At 39.0% G+C, this 18,474-nt stretch overlaps 1 protein-coding gene across 1 annotated transcript in view; it reads right to left on the bottom strand.

The window, feature by feature from the left end:
- The window catches only part of jarid2b (jumonji and AT-rich interaction domain containing 2b), a 138,775-nt gene extending 129,861 nt beyond the window's left edge, over positions 1-8,914 (bottom strand). The window contains exon 1 of the mRNA XM_028461162.1: positions 8,285-8,914. Coding sequence (XP_028316963.1) covers positions 8,285-8,329 — 45 coding nt within the window. The 5' untranslated portion in view covers positions 8,330-8,914. The remainder of the gene's footprint in view (positions 1-8,284) is intronic.
- Positions 8,915-18,474: the final 9,560 nt, after the last annotated feature.

Here is an 18,474-nt window from a genome sequence, read left to right as displayed (position 1 = left end):
ATGGCATAACTCTTAAGAAAAGGGGTATGTTGGCTAATAGAGATGTCAATCAATGTAGCACAGAATCAATTTAAAGCAGCCCAACATCTGGGCAAGGAACTTATTTTCCAGAGATACTTCACTTTGGAGTTTACCAAGAAAATCATTTAATTCTTGGGAAGCGACCTATATACAGGTAAGACATATACTCGGGAAAATATGGTGTTTTATTCTTTAAAATTCTAGACAGAAAAAAAAAAAACAAATGTGTAAAAATATCGTTATCGTGAGCCCAGTATCAGATATCGTCCTATGCTATTGGCCAAATCAGACCAGAAAGCTGCTGGAAACCAGAGGTGAAATCAAGAGAGATGTTTACAAATCACATCTGGATGTGTTGGCGAATAAAGTTCTGATTATTAAATTGCTTTAATCATTATTTGTTTCTCTAAAAAAGATGTAAGAATTAATGTTTAGTTTATTTTGATATCCACAGATTTAACCCTCGTATTATCTTAATTTTTTTCAATACACAAAACTGTGATTAGAAGAAAAAAAAGCCATTTGTCTACGCTAGAGCTCATTACGGGCCCTGCAGGAGAGCTGGGCAGGGTGGGGTGGGGTGGTGTGGGGAGGAGTCTGCCATCCTGAATTTAGAGCTCCTTTATGAGGAGCCAAACTGGCTGCGTTCGATAGCTCTTTCACAGAGCAAAGGTCACAGTTTCATAACTAGCCCTTGTTTGAGTGCCTCAGAGGAGTAAAGCGATAAAAAGAAAATGACTTTGGAATATTAAAGAAGTTATCACAGGTCAAGACTCTCATGAGAGGGTAAATAGGTTTTGCAGAATCAAATTTAATGACACTGTAGCCAGTATTGTGATTTACGAAGAAATTCCCCCGTCAGCGTATCTCACAAACAGCATCTGGACTTTCCAGTGTTGGACACAAGCGATGCTGTCCGTTTCTGCCTCGAAGGCCTGAGCGTGAAACCGACGAAACCAACGATATTACAGAAAGAAAGAAGAGGGAGTCAGAGGATCGATGGAGACTGAGCCTCTCCTCTGTTTTTATCCTGCGAGGCTTAATTCACTGGATGTTTAAAGACGACAGAGTCACAATAGAGGATCAGATGGGATTGACCACCGCAGGAAAATGTGTGGAATGATTATTAAGATGATGGAGTCTAGGATATTAACAGGAAGAAGGTGAACAGAGAACAATTAAGAGGTTGTCTGTGATGTGTACATAATGGTGATCAAAAGCTAAGCTGCAACAGCTCGGTGGTTGAAAATGGGCTGAAATCCAAGCGGATACCTCCTCTCTCTAAGCTTTGTGGAGATTAAATCACAGCTGAGGGCTAAACTGAGTTTTTAGCTATAGAAACAAACGCACCTGAGGATCACTTGGCTTCAAAGATCACAAAAATGACCACACAACCAGCATGGCAAAAATAAAAAGATTTATGCAGCTGTTTTCTACCACTGAATGTCCTTCAACGTACCCTTTAAAGCCTGCGAGGCCAGAGCAAAGACAAAGCTAAAGTGTTGATTCAGCTTCATGAGGATCCTGAATGGATAAGCTGTGGCAGCCACTCACTGATTCACACACACACACACAAGCGTGTGTGTGTTTTTTGCATTGCGCGCGCACACACGCACACAGCCTCTCAGGGGCCGACCAGCTGTCCCACTCCCCCAACTCCTTCCAAATCTGCAGGGGTAGGAGGATATAAATCACCCACAATGAAAACACGCACGATGGGATGCAAACATTCGCACGTCATCTACACTGGCACTTTTTAACTGTGCCGAGTCTAAAAAATGTCCTTTGTCCGTAAAGCACACACGCATACAGGGACTTGATAGAAAAAAACATCGTGCTCGATAACCAAGACACACTCAAAGTTTATCTCACCTATTACTGACTGCAGGTACAGTACACGCCTAAAGACCTTTGGCTGACTGACTGGGTGGATTTGTTAGGATGGATAATGCTTGTGCCAGCAAAAAAAAAAAGTCAAAGATTGTGCTCAATACCAACAGCTGATAAGGGAAAAGGTGTTGTTGCATAAGCAGAGCTTGTGCTATGAGTGACATCATTCTATCCAAGGTGGAAATAGAAAGTGTCAACAAGGTCTGTATCATGTCAGGGAAGTTCATTCATGTTGAAATAGACGGCTGGTTAATAGCTTGTTTTATCGTGAAACATCCTGATTATGGATGCAACTTCCTGTATGACCGATACGTATAAGTATATAACCCTAACCCTATATAGATAATTAAATAAAGGGGTGTTGTTAGGTTGAACACACACATATATAGAACACTCATTTCCTCCGTTACCCTTTCACAATAAGAGCTATTGTACTTTGATCCCTATTCACCACTTAAGCGATAGCTGTAATGTAGCAAAAAAAGCTTATTCCATACTGTATGTCAATTTCAAGGCCCGGGGCAACAAAATCGGCCCGCAGGAGAAAGTAGAAATGCCAGAAAAAAACATGAACAATTGTGTAAATTATTAGATAATGAAGTTGTATATATCTCTGTTACTTTAAATTCACAAATTCAATTAAACTGCACAGTGTTTGCAGGGGCTGGCTATTTAATCACATGACTGCAGTCATGCTTAATCGCAATTGTCAAATAAAAAATAAAAATAAATGCTCCATTCCAGTTTCTTACGAACAATCCCAGAAAATATGCTTAAATTACAAAAGCGTTGGTCAAAATACTGACGATGAGATCCAGCACTGATATCTGTCCTTTTATTGTATAGGTGTCTTAAATACTGTGTATATACGTCATTCGTAGAAGTGCAAATTTGAAAATAAAGATGTTGAAATTGCACTTTTTTTTCTCCATCTAAATTCTGCAGCACACTTGAGATAAAACTTTAACATATTTGGCCCATGGGGGAAAATGTGTTTCACACCCCTGGCTTAATCCCCACATTATATATATATATATATATATATATATATATATATATTGCTAAGCAGCTTAGCAATACAGTCTATACAGGTCTAACTTTATGAATCCAAAGGACAAAATTAAAGAGGTTTTAGCTAGCAGTACTTTTTAAAGCTGTGAGAAGACAAATGTATCCCTAAGGGTGTGATGCTGGGACTTTAACCTGAGATGGATTTTTCTTCCTCCCTTCTTTAATACACAACTGTGTGTGTGTGTGTGTGTGAAAGAGGAACTACAGCTTATCGTAGCAGCCAGGCCTTTGTATTATCATGTCACACCGCTACAGATGAGACTAACTTACAGCTGCGTGATTACTGTACAGTGTGGGCGAGAAATGATTATAAGTATGTGCAAAATTCTGGCCCATCTTCACTAAGACAATGAACCTGTTGAAAAGCTAGAGAAGTCAATCAGGGCTGCTATTACTGATGAGTCCTTCTGTCTTCAACGCTAATGTCTACATGCCGCCACGTGGAATGTAAGCACAGCCAACGCAGCAGAACAAACAGACAGTAAATCTTGCGTCTGCCACGGCACACATTGGTGTGCCCTCGTAGCCATAGTGACAGGACGGGTTGAAAAAAAGTGAACCCTGCCATGTTGCACACGTGAGGAGAAGGCAGCGCGTGAAAGAAGAATTTGCATTGAAACATAAGGTTAAATGAAGCGCACGGAGTCTCAGGCACGGTGAAAAAACAACCCTGTGACCCTCTCCTCATGGTCCGACGTGAGGCCCACATTTCATTTGGACAGGCCCGGGAAGGAGAGAGTGAGACAGAAAGACGGAAAGAGAGAGATAAAGAGAGGAAAAAGGAGGACAGGAGGGGGGCGAGCCTGTGCCGTTCAGCCCCCGCTCTCTATTTTTGTTTCCTCTTTTTGTGCGTGCTCAACGCACACACTCTCAGTGCAATGGATTTTCAACTTGGCCCTCATCAGTTGTGCGCCTGATGAAACAAACACTGACAGCCTCTTTACATTTGTAAAGGCCCCTGCAGCAGCTGTGCTTGTCCCACACACACACACACACACATTGAATCAGAGGCCTAGCCCCAGCTGGGGCTTGAAGGAAGAGCCGACTCGGCACAAAATGGCCCTGGATGCACTAAGCTGCGCTCTGCTGTGCTCTACCGCTTCTCTCGCTTACACGCATATACACACAGTGTGTGTCATGTTTTGTTAGATAGAACAACACTAGCACACATTAGTGCTTGATGGCTCGGTCATCACAGCCTCACTGCTTAACCACAGGCTTATCTGGCAACAGGGGAAGGATTCAAGTTCTTTTTTTTTTTTTAAAGGGCTTTTAATGAATGAAAAGGATCAATTGTGTCCAAATGCCTGAAGGTATAAAGAAGAAAAAAACACTAACAAGAGTTTGTTTTCTTCAAAGATGACAGGTGAATTTGTAATTTGTACATCGTTCACGGGGAGAGTTAGTTGTGTGTGTGTGTGTGTGTGTGGGGGGGGGGGGGGGGGGGGGTGTTCACACTCATGTTTCAGGGGAAATGGTTAAGCCAAGCATGTATAATTGTCTTACGCTAATTAGGGAGGGGGTAAAAAGGGGGAGGGGAGATCACTAGGGGCCAAGAGTCCTGTCTCAAAGCCTGAACTATAGTGGGAGTGTGTGTGTGTGTGTGTGTGTGTGTGTGAGTACGTGTGTGGGAGGGGGTTGGGACAGGACCCCGGACTCTTCCAGGTTACCCATTTTGGTACTAGTCAAACATATCTTAGTTACTATTAACCACATGAGACAGATGTGACACACACACACACACACGTAACAGAAACGCACATCAAGTCCTCAGTTACACACCGTACTCAATACTCTCTCCCATTAGGACTGTGCTTTTAAAAAAGGACAAAAAGAAGAAATGATGCTGCCTGTGTTCATACAGTTTAAGAGAAAACAGCAATGATGGGGAGAGGGACTTGTTTGTTTGGGTTGGACATTATTTCTCTGACACATTCTGTCTCTTCTGTTTAATAGAAACCTGACAATCACATTCATGACATGGAAAAAAAAAAACTTTGTCTTAGTCACACTTAATTTCCCATGCTCAGTCGTCAATTCAATCATTACAAAAAAAAAGGTTTTTGGTTGAATTGTAGATTTAATCATATTATATTCAAATATTCAATCTAAAATGACTATTAAAATGAATGTTTTTTTTTTTTTTAATTAAACAAAACAACTTCATTAGAAAGTCAGACACACACCCCTTGATGTAACCCCAGGAATACAAACACCCCATCTGCGTGCGACTGTGCTTTGAATGAATCATTGTGAAGAAGAACACATATTATGAAATGGGATTACTTAAGCAGAATACATCGAACACTCAGACTGAGACGCTGTGTTTCCAGCCAGGGTTTTTCACATCGGCCTTTTTTTTTTTTATTTTTTGGAAATGACACAGATTTACAAAGGGTTCCAGTAAATAAAAGCTTTGCTTGTTTTATTTTCAAAGCTCGTCAAAAAGTGATTGTTTCTCACTGTTACTCATGTGCTGGGATGGTTTTTGAAAGGAGTGGATGACATCATTTGTGAGAAGCTTTGTCTTCATTCACATAAAGGAAAGCAAAGTGTGAATAGTTGATTTCTGATGAAATTATAGTGTAAAAACTTATGTAGGGACAAATTTCCCCTTTGTCTCTCAGTCTTACATCATGAAGGCCATCATCTTTTTTTCTCTTTTCTTTTTTTTTTGGAGATTTAGGCACTTCATTAAAAAAGTGGGTTTTAATTTAATGGTGTCAGGATTAAGGATTCAATAAACTTCATTCTATATTTCCAGGACAAAGGAAAGGAGATAAAGTTCTTCACCATGTTATATTTAAATCTGCTGGACATAATTCTTTTATCAGATAAATCCATAGTGCAGGCCTCATTGATCAATAAATTAAACATCCTAAAAGGTTAAAATTACAATTCAAAGTTTGCGTTCAACTTCACCGTAAACACTCCGTTTGTTGACATTTTTGCGCAGTGCATTGTGGGATGTGGAGTCGTGAAGACAGGTGCAAAAAGTGTTTTTACTTCATTCTGATATCACGGGGAATACCGGGAACAAAGTAGAACAAAAAGGGTGTCAAGCCAATCATTGAAAAAAACACAAGAAATTATGATGGTAAAAATGAAGTAAAAACACTTCTATTATCAGTTTACTGGGACTCCATATCCCACAATTCAATGCATGAAACCTTACCAAAACAAACTTTGCAGCAACAATTTAAACTTTTTTTTTTTCTTTTTAAAAAAAATGATGTATCAGGCCTACACTATGACTTCAGCTAATAATAAAAATTATCATGGGCAAAATAATAACTGATTCTGTACTTTTCTCTATAGCAGGGGTTCGAAACTGGTGGTTCGGGACCCAATAGTGGGTCGCTGACCTGTATTGGGTGGTCACGGACAGCTGGTCAAAAATAAATAAATAAATACTTGATGTCTCTCATGTTGTCTTTTATTTTGAAAGGAACTTTTCCTTTGATAGACATGCATGTGTGATCCATGTTGCACTGGAAAATATATAGATTCATGTTTAAAAAAAATAATAATTTATATATGTGTGTTTAAGTTATTTTTGAAAAATAACGTTGGTTGGTTGAATTAAAAAAAAAAAATTAAAAAAATTAAATTGGGTCACGATTTATTGACTGTGGCAAAATGTGGGTCCCAGGTTGAGAACCCCTCCTCTATGGTACATTAAACACAACCCTAGAATTTTATCAAGTTTATGTCAAACAGGCACATTGTTAGAGACACTGGCACAGTTCTCACAAGTCTTTGGTGGAAAGCTGACTTTAGAGGAAACAATGGAATTAATGAAAACCTATTTAAATCGGACAATGCAAACCTGTTGCACTAATGTGTGCATTTCGCTGTCATTTTTTCCACCCTAAACGTAGCATTAGTGGTCGTTTTTCGAGTTCGGATAGTATGAGAGTGTGTGTGTGTGTGTGTGTTTTAAAAGAGTGTGTGTGGTTGGGGGGGGGTGTACACGGACTTCAATGCCTCGTGCCAATAAAGTGCAACTACGTCCGCATTGGGCCACGTGAGGATGAGTCCCAGCTGCAATCCATCATCATCATCATCATCATCAAACAAGTGGAACTAAAGTTTGTGGTCCGGTAAGAAGCCCACGCGGTGACCGAGGCAGCGGAAAGCAGCTCGGTCAGTTCTAGGTTCGGTCACCCTTTGTTAGTCTGGGGGCCAGTACGGGCCAGGGACCAGGGTGAAGCGGTTCCTCTCTCTCACACACACACACACACACACACCCCTTCCTCATCAAATCCCCACATGCAAAAAGAAAATGGTCGCTTCATACATGAGCCTCTGCAATGCGACTGAACACGGATTTGGATCGTGAGGATCCACTGGTTTACGTCAGAAACAGATGGTTTAATGTGGACGCAAAGGGGAAAGGTTGGTGATCTAGACCAACACGGTGAGACAAACCCACCCCCCCACCACCACCACAAAAATAGTGAAGTTATCTCCCCCTGGGAGCATTATCTCAGAGGTCACAGCTGAGCCACACGGAGGATCAGGATCCAGGAGAAACGACACTAAAAAATAATAATAAAAAAATGAAACACCGGTCATGTGTTCCAGTGATGGGGATGCGGTGAATTATCAGAATGACCCCGGTTACCTCCGACTGTCTCTGGGAGAGAATTAAAGAGCCACAGCGAAACATGTCGGTGTATCATCGTCACCTTCATCCTCCTCCTCCTCCTCCTCCACCTTCAGCTAAACAAACACAGCAGTGACCCACACACTGTGGCTCTGGTTCTGGGTGTTTAAATGTGGATCACAAGGTGTTTTAGTTCAGTTTGGAAACGGGACGTAATGGGAGCTGAAAGAGCTGAGCTGAGCTATGGCCGAAAGCCTTCCCTGCCTTCACCAAACACACACACCTACCAAAGCAAAGCCCCACATTCCCTATATTGACATCCAAAAGCCTTGAGATTGTTTTTACCACAGCTGATGTTTCACATTTATCCCCAAACAAGGCGATAAAACAGCCCAAAATGAACGAAGCGACCCCCCCACCACCACCACCACAGCACTACCCGATGTTCAAATGGCTTTAAAAACGTGTCTGATGACGAACACTCGTAGCAACACACATTAGACAAACACTGCTGTTACTTTCAACCAAAATAAATGCACCTTACAATAAAGACATTTCCAAACAATTTGGTGCCTATTTTTTTTGAGGCTTTCAAGCCCCGCGATGAAAGTTTACGCATTTTTCATCGAGGCAAACTTGAACAGAACGACCACATTTGGGAGCATTTCCTGCAAAACACGAGCTCGTACTTACATATTTCTTTTGAATGATATTCCTCTTAGGTCTTTCTTTGCTCATTGTGCAATCCACACACACACACACAGATGTTTGGGGCTATAAAGAGAATGGCCACATGAATTTCCTTTCTTTGACTCTCGCCTGTGCCGGAGCTCCGCCACCAAACGACGATTTAAATCCCCGGCTCTGGAGGAGGAAAAAAAAAAAGAAGAAGAAGAAGAATCTCGCTGCCTTCACGGAATCCTTCCTCGTCGTTTCCCCTTTAAAGTAATCGCATGTAAATCCTCCCCAAAAATATTCAAGGGTCGACGACGTTTGGAGGCGAAGTGAAGCCGAACTCACGGAGGAATAACATAGTCAAAACAAACGCAAAACAATAAGTTCCATTGGGCCGAGCGGCTCGGCTTGTGCCCGGTGCGCTCTCACTCCTCCCGGCTCTTTTCAAATGCATGAATATCGCTGATGTGACGTCAACCGGTTACATCTTGTTTGGAGACGAAAAAAGCAGCGTGAAGAAAATGAATAAATAAGGGTATAAAATAAAATAAAAAGGCTTGGGTTTCACGTCTTGTGTTCTGGAGGAGGAGCCCGAGCCTGTGGCGGTGGCGGCGGCGGCGGTGGTGGTGGTGAGCTCTCCAGCGGCTCTACTACTGCTGCTGCTGCTGCTGCTGGAGCCTCAGAGCGGCTCCTTTCTTCAGCCTATCCGCCTATCACAGCCTGAGCCATTCAGCGGTAACTTTAAAAGCCCTCTGAGACAACCCTCAGCACTAAACCCTGCCATATAGCACAGCCTCCTATTGACTTATAGAGCGTCTGAGGCCAATGGAACAGTCAACCTACTGCGATATTGCACTAAATGCTGCGTTTTAGCCTCAACACAAGCCGTGGTGAAGCTCTGGGCTGCTGTCCTTTATGTTTTATGGCGTATTTTCGCTGAGTGTTGCTGCTCTGAAATGCTGCACTGGCCTCTTTTCTCCCCTTTTTAATGGAAAGAAAGAAAAACATTTTGTTACTGATTCTTGTCTACACCACTTTCCTGCAAGTGTACAAACCACAAAACATGTACGTTATGACCACGTTTACATGGGAGCTTTAATTCCCCTTTAATTCAGAAAAAGAAGTTAAACCTTCTTTAAACTACACCTTGTAAACAATTGATTCCGAATGAAAATGGTAATTCCGAATTAGATGGTTGGTGCATTCCGATTTTAATTCCGAATTAAATCATTCTGCGATCTTGTCAAGGCTTAATTCCGCTCTACGTTAATTCTGGTCGTTCTGCGCTTTCTCGTACAGTCGCGATGATGCGCTGGTGACGACATAATTCAAGATGGCTATCCAGACTCAAACTTAGACTACTTATTTAAGAAAGTGTCTATTTGTACGTTGCCATATGGACAACTCCAGGAGCTATTGGTACGTTTACCGAAGTACACGTACGTAGCTTCTTAGGGTTAAGGTTAGGTTATAACCCTATATCGCAAAAGTTTTTAGGGTTAGGTTTACGATTAGGTTTATGAGGGGCGCTGCATACGAATAGAATGTCGGTATATTAATACGGCAACTGTACGGCTCGCCACTGCCTTTATTTAATAAAATTCAATTCGGAATTACTATTTCACTTTAGGCCAATAGAACAGTAAATCTACTGTGATATTACACTAAATGCTTCGTTTTAGTCTCAATACATGCATTTGTGAAGCTCTGGGCTGCTGTCTTTTATGTTTTATTGCGCATTTCCGCTGAGTGTTGCTTTTCTGAAATAATGCACTGGCTTTTCTCCTTTTTTTTTTTTTATCAAAATAAAGAAAAGCATATTGTTACTGACTTTTGTCTTGGGGAAAAAAGTAAGAAAGCTTTCACATTAGGCCTGGGCGATATGGTCCAAATCTCATATCTCGATATTTTTTTCATCAAAATGACGATATATGATATAAATTGATCATTTTAATTTACTTAATGTTTTACCAGAAATACAATTCAGGGTTAAAATTGTTGATACATAATGCCACACAGGTTTTCTACTGTAATGTGTGCACTTGTATTTAATCCTTATTTAATTAACAGTCTTTTACTTAATTATGTAAGCTTTTCTTTCACTTTCTAACTTTCTTTGATTAGTGTCTATTTTTTTTTCATTTGTAATGTTTCTCGAGCCTCTGTAACACAAGTCATTTCCCCCTGGGATAAAAAAAAAATAAATAAATCTGACTCTGATTTGCCACAAAGGTAGCAGTTAGCGTGTAGTACATTAATGATATTAGAAGTCCTACCTTTAAAGAAAAATCATTTCTTTGTTCAAATGGTGTTGTCTTTCTAAATAATTAATAACCAATTCATGACTTCATATAAAAAATAATAGCAGTTTAAGTTGTGTTTGTTAAAAAAAAAAACATAATTATTTTGTGGTGAATTGATTGAAGTGAAAAGTATTGTTAGCTTTTCCTATTGTCTCTACAGTAATTAAGACCAAATGAGCTGTTTCTTTATATATATTAGAGGTGGGACGATACACTGTGTTCACAATACGGTAGACAATAATGAGTTCAAGATATAATACAATATTTTTGGAAAGGAATAAGACAAAAACAGTTGCTGTTGGATATACAGTATAACCATGCTTTTCTGTTTGACGTTAACTCACCACACTGGCCACGGTTACATGATGTTTTTTTTAATTTGCGCATGTGCAAAACGACTGGAATTAACTTCAAGTGGCTTTAAGTGTTGTTTACTGTTTACAAGAAAGAGGAATTAGGTAATTCGGAATTAAAAAACGAAATAAACCCACCACCTAATTCGGAATTAAGTTTAATTCGGAATTAAATTATCATTAGGAATTAAGTGTTTACAAGGTCAGGTTAAAGAGGAATTAACTTTTATTCCGCTTTAAAGAGGAATTAAACCTCCCATGTAAACGTGGCCATACACTCTGAGTACGGCTTTTTAAATTCAATAGGAGAATGAAAACTAAAAACAACAAATAAAAAAATATGAAGTGTAGTTTTTTTCTTCTGACAAGCCGTCGTACCCTAGCTGAAACATCTGATGTTTTGATTTTGTGTTGCATATACTGTCTGTATCACCTCACTCTGGTTCCATTGATACTTTTAAGTCAAAAAGGACACCTTAAACTTTTATTCATATCTTTATCATTGCTTTCATTTGTGGGATTAAACTAAGTAATACTTTTATTACTGTGTTTCCAAAGACACTACTTTTACTTGTTTTGTTTTGTTTAAGCTTTAAATGCAGAACATTAGGAGGTTTCAGGGCACAAAGGTAGGATTTCACAAATCTTTATGTTAATTTGTGCCCCCAACCCCCACACTACACGCCTCACGACTCCCACACAATCTAGGACCATGTGGACAAATGTGTTTCACTGCAGTGTTGTTTCTTTAGGAACACTTGATCATTAAAATATACAATCATGTGATTCATTATTGAACTTACAAGTTCTTTACGAATTACAATTGAAGGAATAGACATAGGCTGTAATGGACTGTAGAATACTCCTTAAAGGGATCCAATGTGTTTGGTATGTTTTAATGGGAAGGGATTTAAAGTAGATCCTAATGAGAACTTCTATTTGTTTTTATGACTTGATTTAATCTGGTACCTTTTTGTTCAGGTAGAATTTATACTGTGCAGTATGACTGTTCGCTGACTCATTGGGTTCCCACTTCTTTTTCAGTGTGGGTTTGCTGTGTCATTACTTCTAATGCTCTGAGTGGGATGCTTGTGCTGGTTTTTGAACCCATAGGAATTTATACAAAATGTACAAGTGTGTGTTTTGGTGCGATATCAACATTCAGGTTTTTTTTTACACTGTGCCGATGTTAACGTTCCACAATGATTTTCGGGCAGATTTTGTAATATTTAGGTCACATTTAGCTATAATTTCCCTCACATTTAAGATAGAAATGAATGTAAAACAACTGTATGTGATTGTCAACACTGTTTATATGTTAAAAAAAAGAAGTAAATGTTAAAAACGGTTACATATTTTAACTAAATGTTCTATCTAAATGTGTTGCAGATTATGAAGTTAAATATTAATGGTGCAAGGATGTGTTCAAGTGATTATGTTTACCTCCTTTGTACCTGCAGGACAACATAATGTACTTTTTTCTTTCTTTTTTTTTTTACAACTCTGGAAAAATTTTAAAATTTGTAAACTGATCTCTTATTATTGTATTATTGAATAACAATATTGTTTAAAAAAAAGTTTTTTTGGATGAAAACACAAGTTTATTAGCACACAGTTATACTATACTACCCAATTCTAGATGCTTAAAAACACTTTAATGTAAATTTCTATCTATCAAAAAAAAAAAGTAGCACGAGCCTTGTCTTTTAGGTGATGATGATGATGATGATGATTGTGGGGGTGGCCAGGACGCAAATATGATTTAAAATGACTGACTGTAGCCTCTTCCATGGATGGTTTTCTTCATTTGGATGTGTCTGCTTCTTGTGATTTTTGGTGATAAGGACATTAAAAAATTATAGTTGCACATTATTTAAATGGATCACACAGATTCTTTTGCCAACCATAAAATGACTGTTTTTACATCCATTTGTCAGGCATGATAAATTGCACCAAACTGTCACAAACCTTCTCTGAACAAAAAACGAAAAAGGAGGAAAATCACATGCTATTTCCCTGTTGGTTTTGTCACCAAACATTAAAATGCTTGTTAATCAACACTTTGATATCATTTTCATGTTATAGGTACTGTACCTTCATGCTTAGAAATATCGGTAAATGCTGCTAAATACTATTATTTTATAATCAATTGACTTGTATAGACAATAAATCATCCTGGGAACATATGCTTGACAAGATGCCATATGGTGTTTTTTTAATTTTCAGTTTGTATGCCCAGGGTTGTGAGTTTGATTCCCAATTAAATCTGTCAGTTACTTAATCCATAAAATATATGGTTAGGTAAAAAATGCATACAACATGGGGAGGTTGTTATATAAGTAGGTATTTTCTTTGGTATATTGGTCCAACCTATTCAGACATAGGCAACTGGCGGCCTGGGGGCCACATGGGGCCCTCAGTCTAACTTTTTGCGGCCCCCAAAGCAAATCCCCCATAATTGTAATTCAAGAAATTGGAAGGAATTGTGAAGCCCACAATAATACACAAAATAACTCCCAAAACACACAATACAGTAGCAAAATGCACGAAGTCCATAAAAACTCCAAAAAATAAAAGCTAACACACTACAAAAACACAAAACATCAACACGTCATATAATAGCTCCAAATACACACAAACTGTTCACAAAATTACACAAAATGAAAAAAATAAACAGAAAACAACAACAAAAATACACAAAGTGACCCTAAAAATGCACAAATTGACAACAATATGCAGAAAATGACAGAAAAATACACAAAAAATAATACAAACACACAAAATGGCTAAAAACTGTCAAACTCTTTTCAGATCAGATACAATCACAGTTTTGTGGCCCCCGCAATGAAAGAGTTGCCCATCATTTTGGTAGATGTACTGTATGGGCCACTGTTTACTTTTTTTTTTCGTCAGCTGTTGCTTCATCACTGATTTGATCATTTCCCAATTCGCCTAAAAGCGAGACAAGAATCCATCATCACTATCTTAGTAATCATGCTGATTTCATTCTCATGTAACGAGGAAGTGCTATTGATTCCACTTCAGTGTTTGATGTAGATTTCGAGTAACAAACCAAATGATCAAAGCACCAAACTTACCCATGAATGCACGAACAAAGACGTCAAATCGATGGTGCTGTTCACGGGTCAATAGTTTTGAGCATGGTTTGCAAACGGCAAGATATTTATGTTGCTTTCCCATTAGGTTATGCTGTCAGTAATGTATACAGTGATGTGTGCCCTGAATACTAAGGATACACGCAGGGTGGCCAGAACATCAAGTAAGGATACTTGGCAGGGATGAATCATGTACTTTAGTGACATTTGCATTTAGAGTTTTTTTCATAGGCACAGTTTATATAAATGTTACAGTGCCCATGTTACGCTAAATCAACTTTTCTGTGCTTTAAACATCATAAAAGTGCTATTTGGGCTTCATAAACATGCCTAAAGTGTTTTTTTCATTAATTCCCTCAATCGTTAGTTAGAGGGTGATTTGCTCCTCGTACCGGTGAATGCCCCGCCCCCACGCTCTGTCTCGTGTTTATGAAGCAGCATGAGCTCGGCTACGGAGTGGGTGGGAGGAGGGAGGGCCGTCCTCCGGCCTTACGTCACCGTGCGGGGAGGAGGAAGTCAGTGTCCGGTCTATAGACACGCCCACTCATGAATATGCATAAGTAGGCCACAAATCAGCCTGTTTGTGTAGAGTTGATCAGAAAGTGACTTTTCAGAGGCTAAAACTCTGGAAAACAGGCGAGTTTGGGAAAATAAATCTCAAACACTATGTTTTTATAGTTCTTAGAACAAATAGAGATGGGTGAAAAATAGCATGACATGGAACCTTTAACAAAGTTTAGGCATCACAAAGTACTTCCTAAAGCCAGTTTCTTAACTGAGTAGTCCACGTACACTTATGTATGTAGCTATTTAAAGATGTGGCTGTGGAAGACTTTGCCTTTAGCTCATCACACAGCACTCCTAACCCAGGGGGGTTACTGGGGTCTTCAACCCTGCTGCTGCTGACATTTAGGCCTACATGAATCAATAAGACAAGCTCAAATTATCAACAGACCCTCCCCTCTCACAGTCCATATTTAGTCCAGGCCAGTCACAGATACACTGTTTTCTGGACATATTAGCCTGTGTTACAATATACTGTAGAATGAGATATTTTAATTCATATTGACGTAGGCTTATTTATGTCAAACATCAATATTAGGAAAACTACTGAAATTTGCTTACAGCTAATTAATTCTAATTCTACCAGTTAGCAATTTGAATTTTTTTTATATTATTTTACCAGTTAGTCCAAATAAATATAACAAATCTGGAACACAAGGAGGAAAATATTTTTTGATTATTAATATAGTAATATATACTCTTACAGTATGTGTTACAATAGTAGTATTTGAAATTAAACACTTTAGATGGGAAAATGATTTGGTCACACAGTGTGCAAGTAAAGATAAATACCAACCATACAGTCTATCTATATCTAAGCAAGCTTTCTTCTATGATAGTTTGAAAACTACAAATCCCACAATCCTCTCCTCAGTCGTTCTCTGTAATAAACAATGAGTACGTGAGAGGCCAACAACAGAAAAGAGAGAATGTGAAACCAGCATGGAAAGAAGGCTAAGGTTGACGTAGTTTTATTTTAAAAGAAAGCGAGAGGAGCACGGTTGACCATGTGTTGAGTAGGAATCAGGAGAGAAGTTGAAGAGAATGAAAATGAACAAAAAAAACGGGAAGATCGCCGACGCGGCTACATTTGTTGAGGCTACCGCTAGCAAAGACGCAAAAAAACGAGTAATCAAATGTAAATCAAAAATGTGTGATGCGATGTGTGCTGCCTATTTGTTTGTTTCAATAAATAAATGTGGTTTTTTTGTGCTCCCAAATATTTAATTTTAGGGAAAACGTCAGTGTGAAGCCCTGTTGTACGAAAAGGCAAGATCGCAAAAAAGTATTTCAGAAAAGTACTGCAGAAAATTATGCTTCTGTCGCTATATATGTATTCCTCTGTACCTAGCTTTATTATCTGTGCTTCCTTTGCCTATGATAGTTTTACGAAAAATTTAATGAACACTAAATTATGTTTGCAATCCCATCTATAACACCAATGTCTTCCTCTCTCTCAATTATGAAGTAGATGGGTAGAGTTAAAGCTTTAGATACGCTAATGTTTGTTTCGGCCTTACTGTAACTTAAAATATAGACTGTTGTGTTGTGATCTTTAAAAGCTAAAGACCAAGTCAAAAACCTTGGTGTTTTGATTGACTCAGATCTTACATTCAGCAGTCAGATCAAATCTATCACAAAAACAGCTTCTACCACCTAAAGAACATCTCCAGAGTGAAAGGTTTAATGACTCAGAAAGACCAGGAGAAACTGGTCCATGCTTTTATCTCCAGCAGACTGGACTATTGTAATGGTCTTCTGACAGGAATCCCCCCAAAGAGCATCAAACAGCTACAGCTGGTTCAGAACGCCGCAGCTCAGGTCTAAACCAGAACAAAGAGGTCAGAGCACATTACCCCAGAGTTCACAGTAAACATGGTGATGCTGCTTTTAGTTGTTATGCTGCAAAGAAGTGGAGCAAACTGCCAGCAGAGCTGAAGTCAGCATCTAATGTGAACATTTTTAAATCAAAGTTAAAGGCACTTTTTTTCTCTACTGCGTATGATTGAGAGAGATTTTTGGTCATGTTGTTGATGTAATGTGTTTGTTGATGATTTGAATTGATTTTACTGATGATTTTAAATGTTCTTATTGATTTTAAACAATTTAATGTTTTATCATGTAAAGCACATTGAGTTGCCTTGTGTATGAAATGCGCTATACAAATAAATTTGCCTTGCCTTGCCTTGCCTTGCTGTTGGAGATCAGAGCCAGTAAATGACTTTCGTATGCGTTTGCATAAAAACAGAAAATGCTAATGACCTGATTAGCAGGATAGCCATTCTTGCTACCATTGTCGCAGTTATCCACTTCAACAACAGTGACAAGTAATGTGCTCATTTATGCCCAAGCTAAATGCAGAAAATACTACATAGGTAAAGTCGCTTTACAGATTTAAAGGCTTATTGTTTCACTCCACACTTAATGGTGGTAAGCTACTATTGTAGCCACAGCTGCACTGGGGCAGACTGACGGAGGCGAGGCTGCCATAGTGCGCCATCGGCCCCTCTGACCATCACCAACACTCACTCACACACTACATTCATACTAGGCAATGTGGGTGAAGTGTCTTGCCCAAGGACGCAATGACAGATACCACTGAAGTGACTGCCACCCTACAGTGTTACCTGGAATTCTCAGTGGCCTCCCATCCAACTACTAACCAGGCCCAGACCTGCATAGCTTCAGAGATCTAATGAGATCGGGCAATGACTGATGGATAGGGCAAACTTTATATTGTTACATTTTTACTTTCAATGTAAGTCAGGAAGGCTGACGCCAGTTGATGGTTATCGCTTTAGGGTTCTTTTTTTCTAAAAGGTCAGCAGCACACACTCATGGGGTGTTTAAAAGTTCGTCCTGATCGTGCTTGAATCATATAGAAGAGTGTGTGTGTGTGTGTGTGCGTGCGTGTGTGGCTTGGATTGATTAGAGCTTTCACTCTCAATGTGCTTAATTGCCCAGTGAGGCTTAGCAGACGGTGCTTACTAGATTGATGTCCGATTGCCAAGAAAAGGAGGGGTCCATGTGTGTGCGTGAGCTTGTGTGTGACAAGCATGTTGAAGGATAAGTTCGGTGCAACAAATCCAAAATCAATGTTATTACAAAAGAATGTGTAAATATTGCCTTGTAATGGAAACACACCAAAAAGAGGTAATTTTCAAATTTAAGAAACAACTCCTGGTTTAAAGTTCTGCATAAACTGATGCGATGGTATAAAGAGAACAGAAGACTGCAATTACAGCTCATACTGTACCTGAAGCCAACATGTGTGGAAACTTTTGAAGCAATAGCTCAATCAAAACGACAGTTTTTCATTTTTTGTTTAGTTATTTAAGCTATAAAGAAAAACATCTGATGTATGCAGAGGTTAACCATACTGTCAAAACCTATTGGAAACTCAAAAGTAAGGTTTGGAGAAGAAGAGTTTTTAGAAAAAAAGTGTTTCTTTCAGGTCTGCAGGCGAATAAGTATGTGTGTGTGGTTAGGGGTGGGGGTGAAAAAAGAGGCTGGATACAATGAACAACAAGCCACTTGTGTATAAACCTACATAATACAGGTTTAGTTTGATAGAAAAGTAGAAAATCCATAGCTTTCACAATGTTTTCCTCACACAAAGACTATTCATTGAACTGTTCTCAACAGTTCTTAGACTTTATATGAGAACATAAAACGATGCCTAGATAAAGGTTTTTGAAAAATCAAAGCCATAACAAATACATACATTTTGTTCTAAAGGACAGAACAAAGTGTGAAATCAACTCTTTTAACCTCGGGAGGTGGTTTTCACCATCATTTATTAGTTTGTTAGCAAGATTACTTCAAAACTACTTAACGGATTTTGACAAAATCTTAACCAAAGAGGTGACCTA

This window comes from Gouania willdenowi, chromosome 11 (assembly GCF_900634775.1).
Source record: "Gouania willdenowi chromosome 11, fGouWil2.1, whole genome shotgun sequence".
Classification (NCBI taxonomy): Eukaryota; Metazoa; Chordata; class Actinopteri; order Blenniiformes; family Gobiesocidae; genus Gouania; species Gouania willdenowi.
Note: the sequence above shows the minus strand (reverse complement) of the source record. Positions and strands in the feature narration are given on the sequence as shown.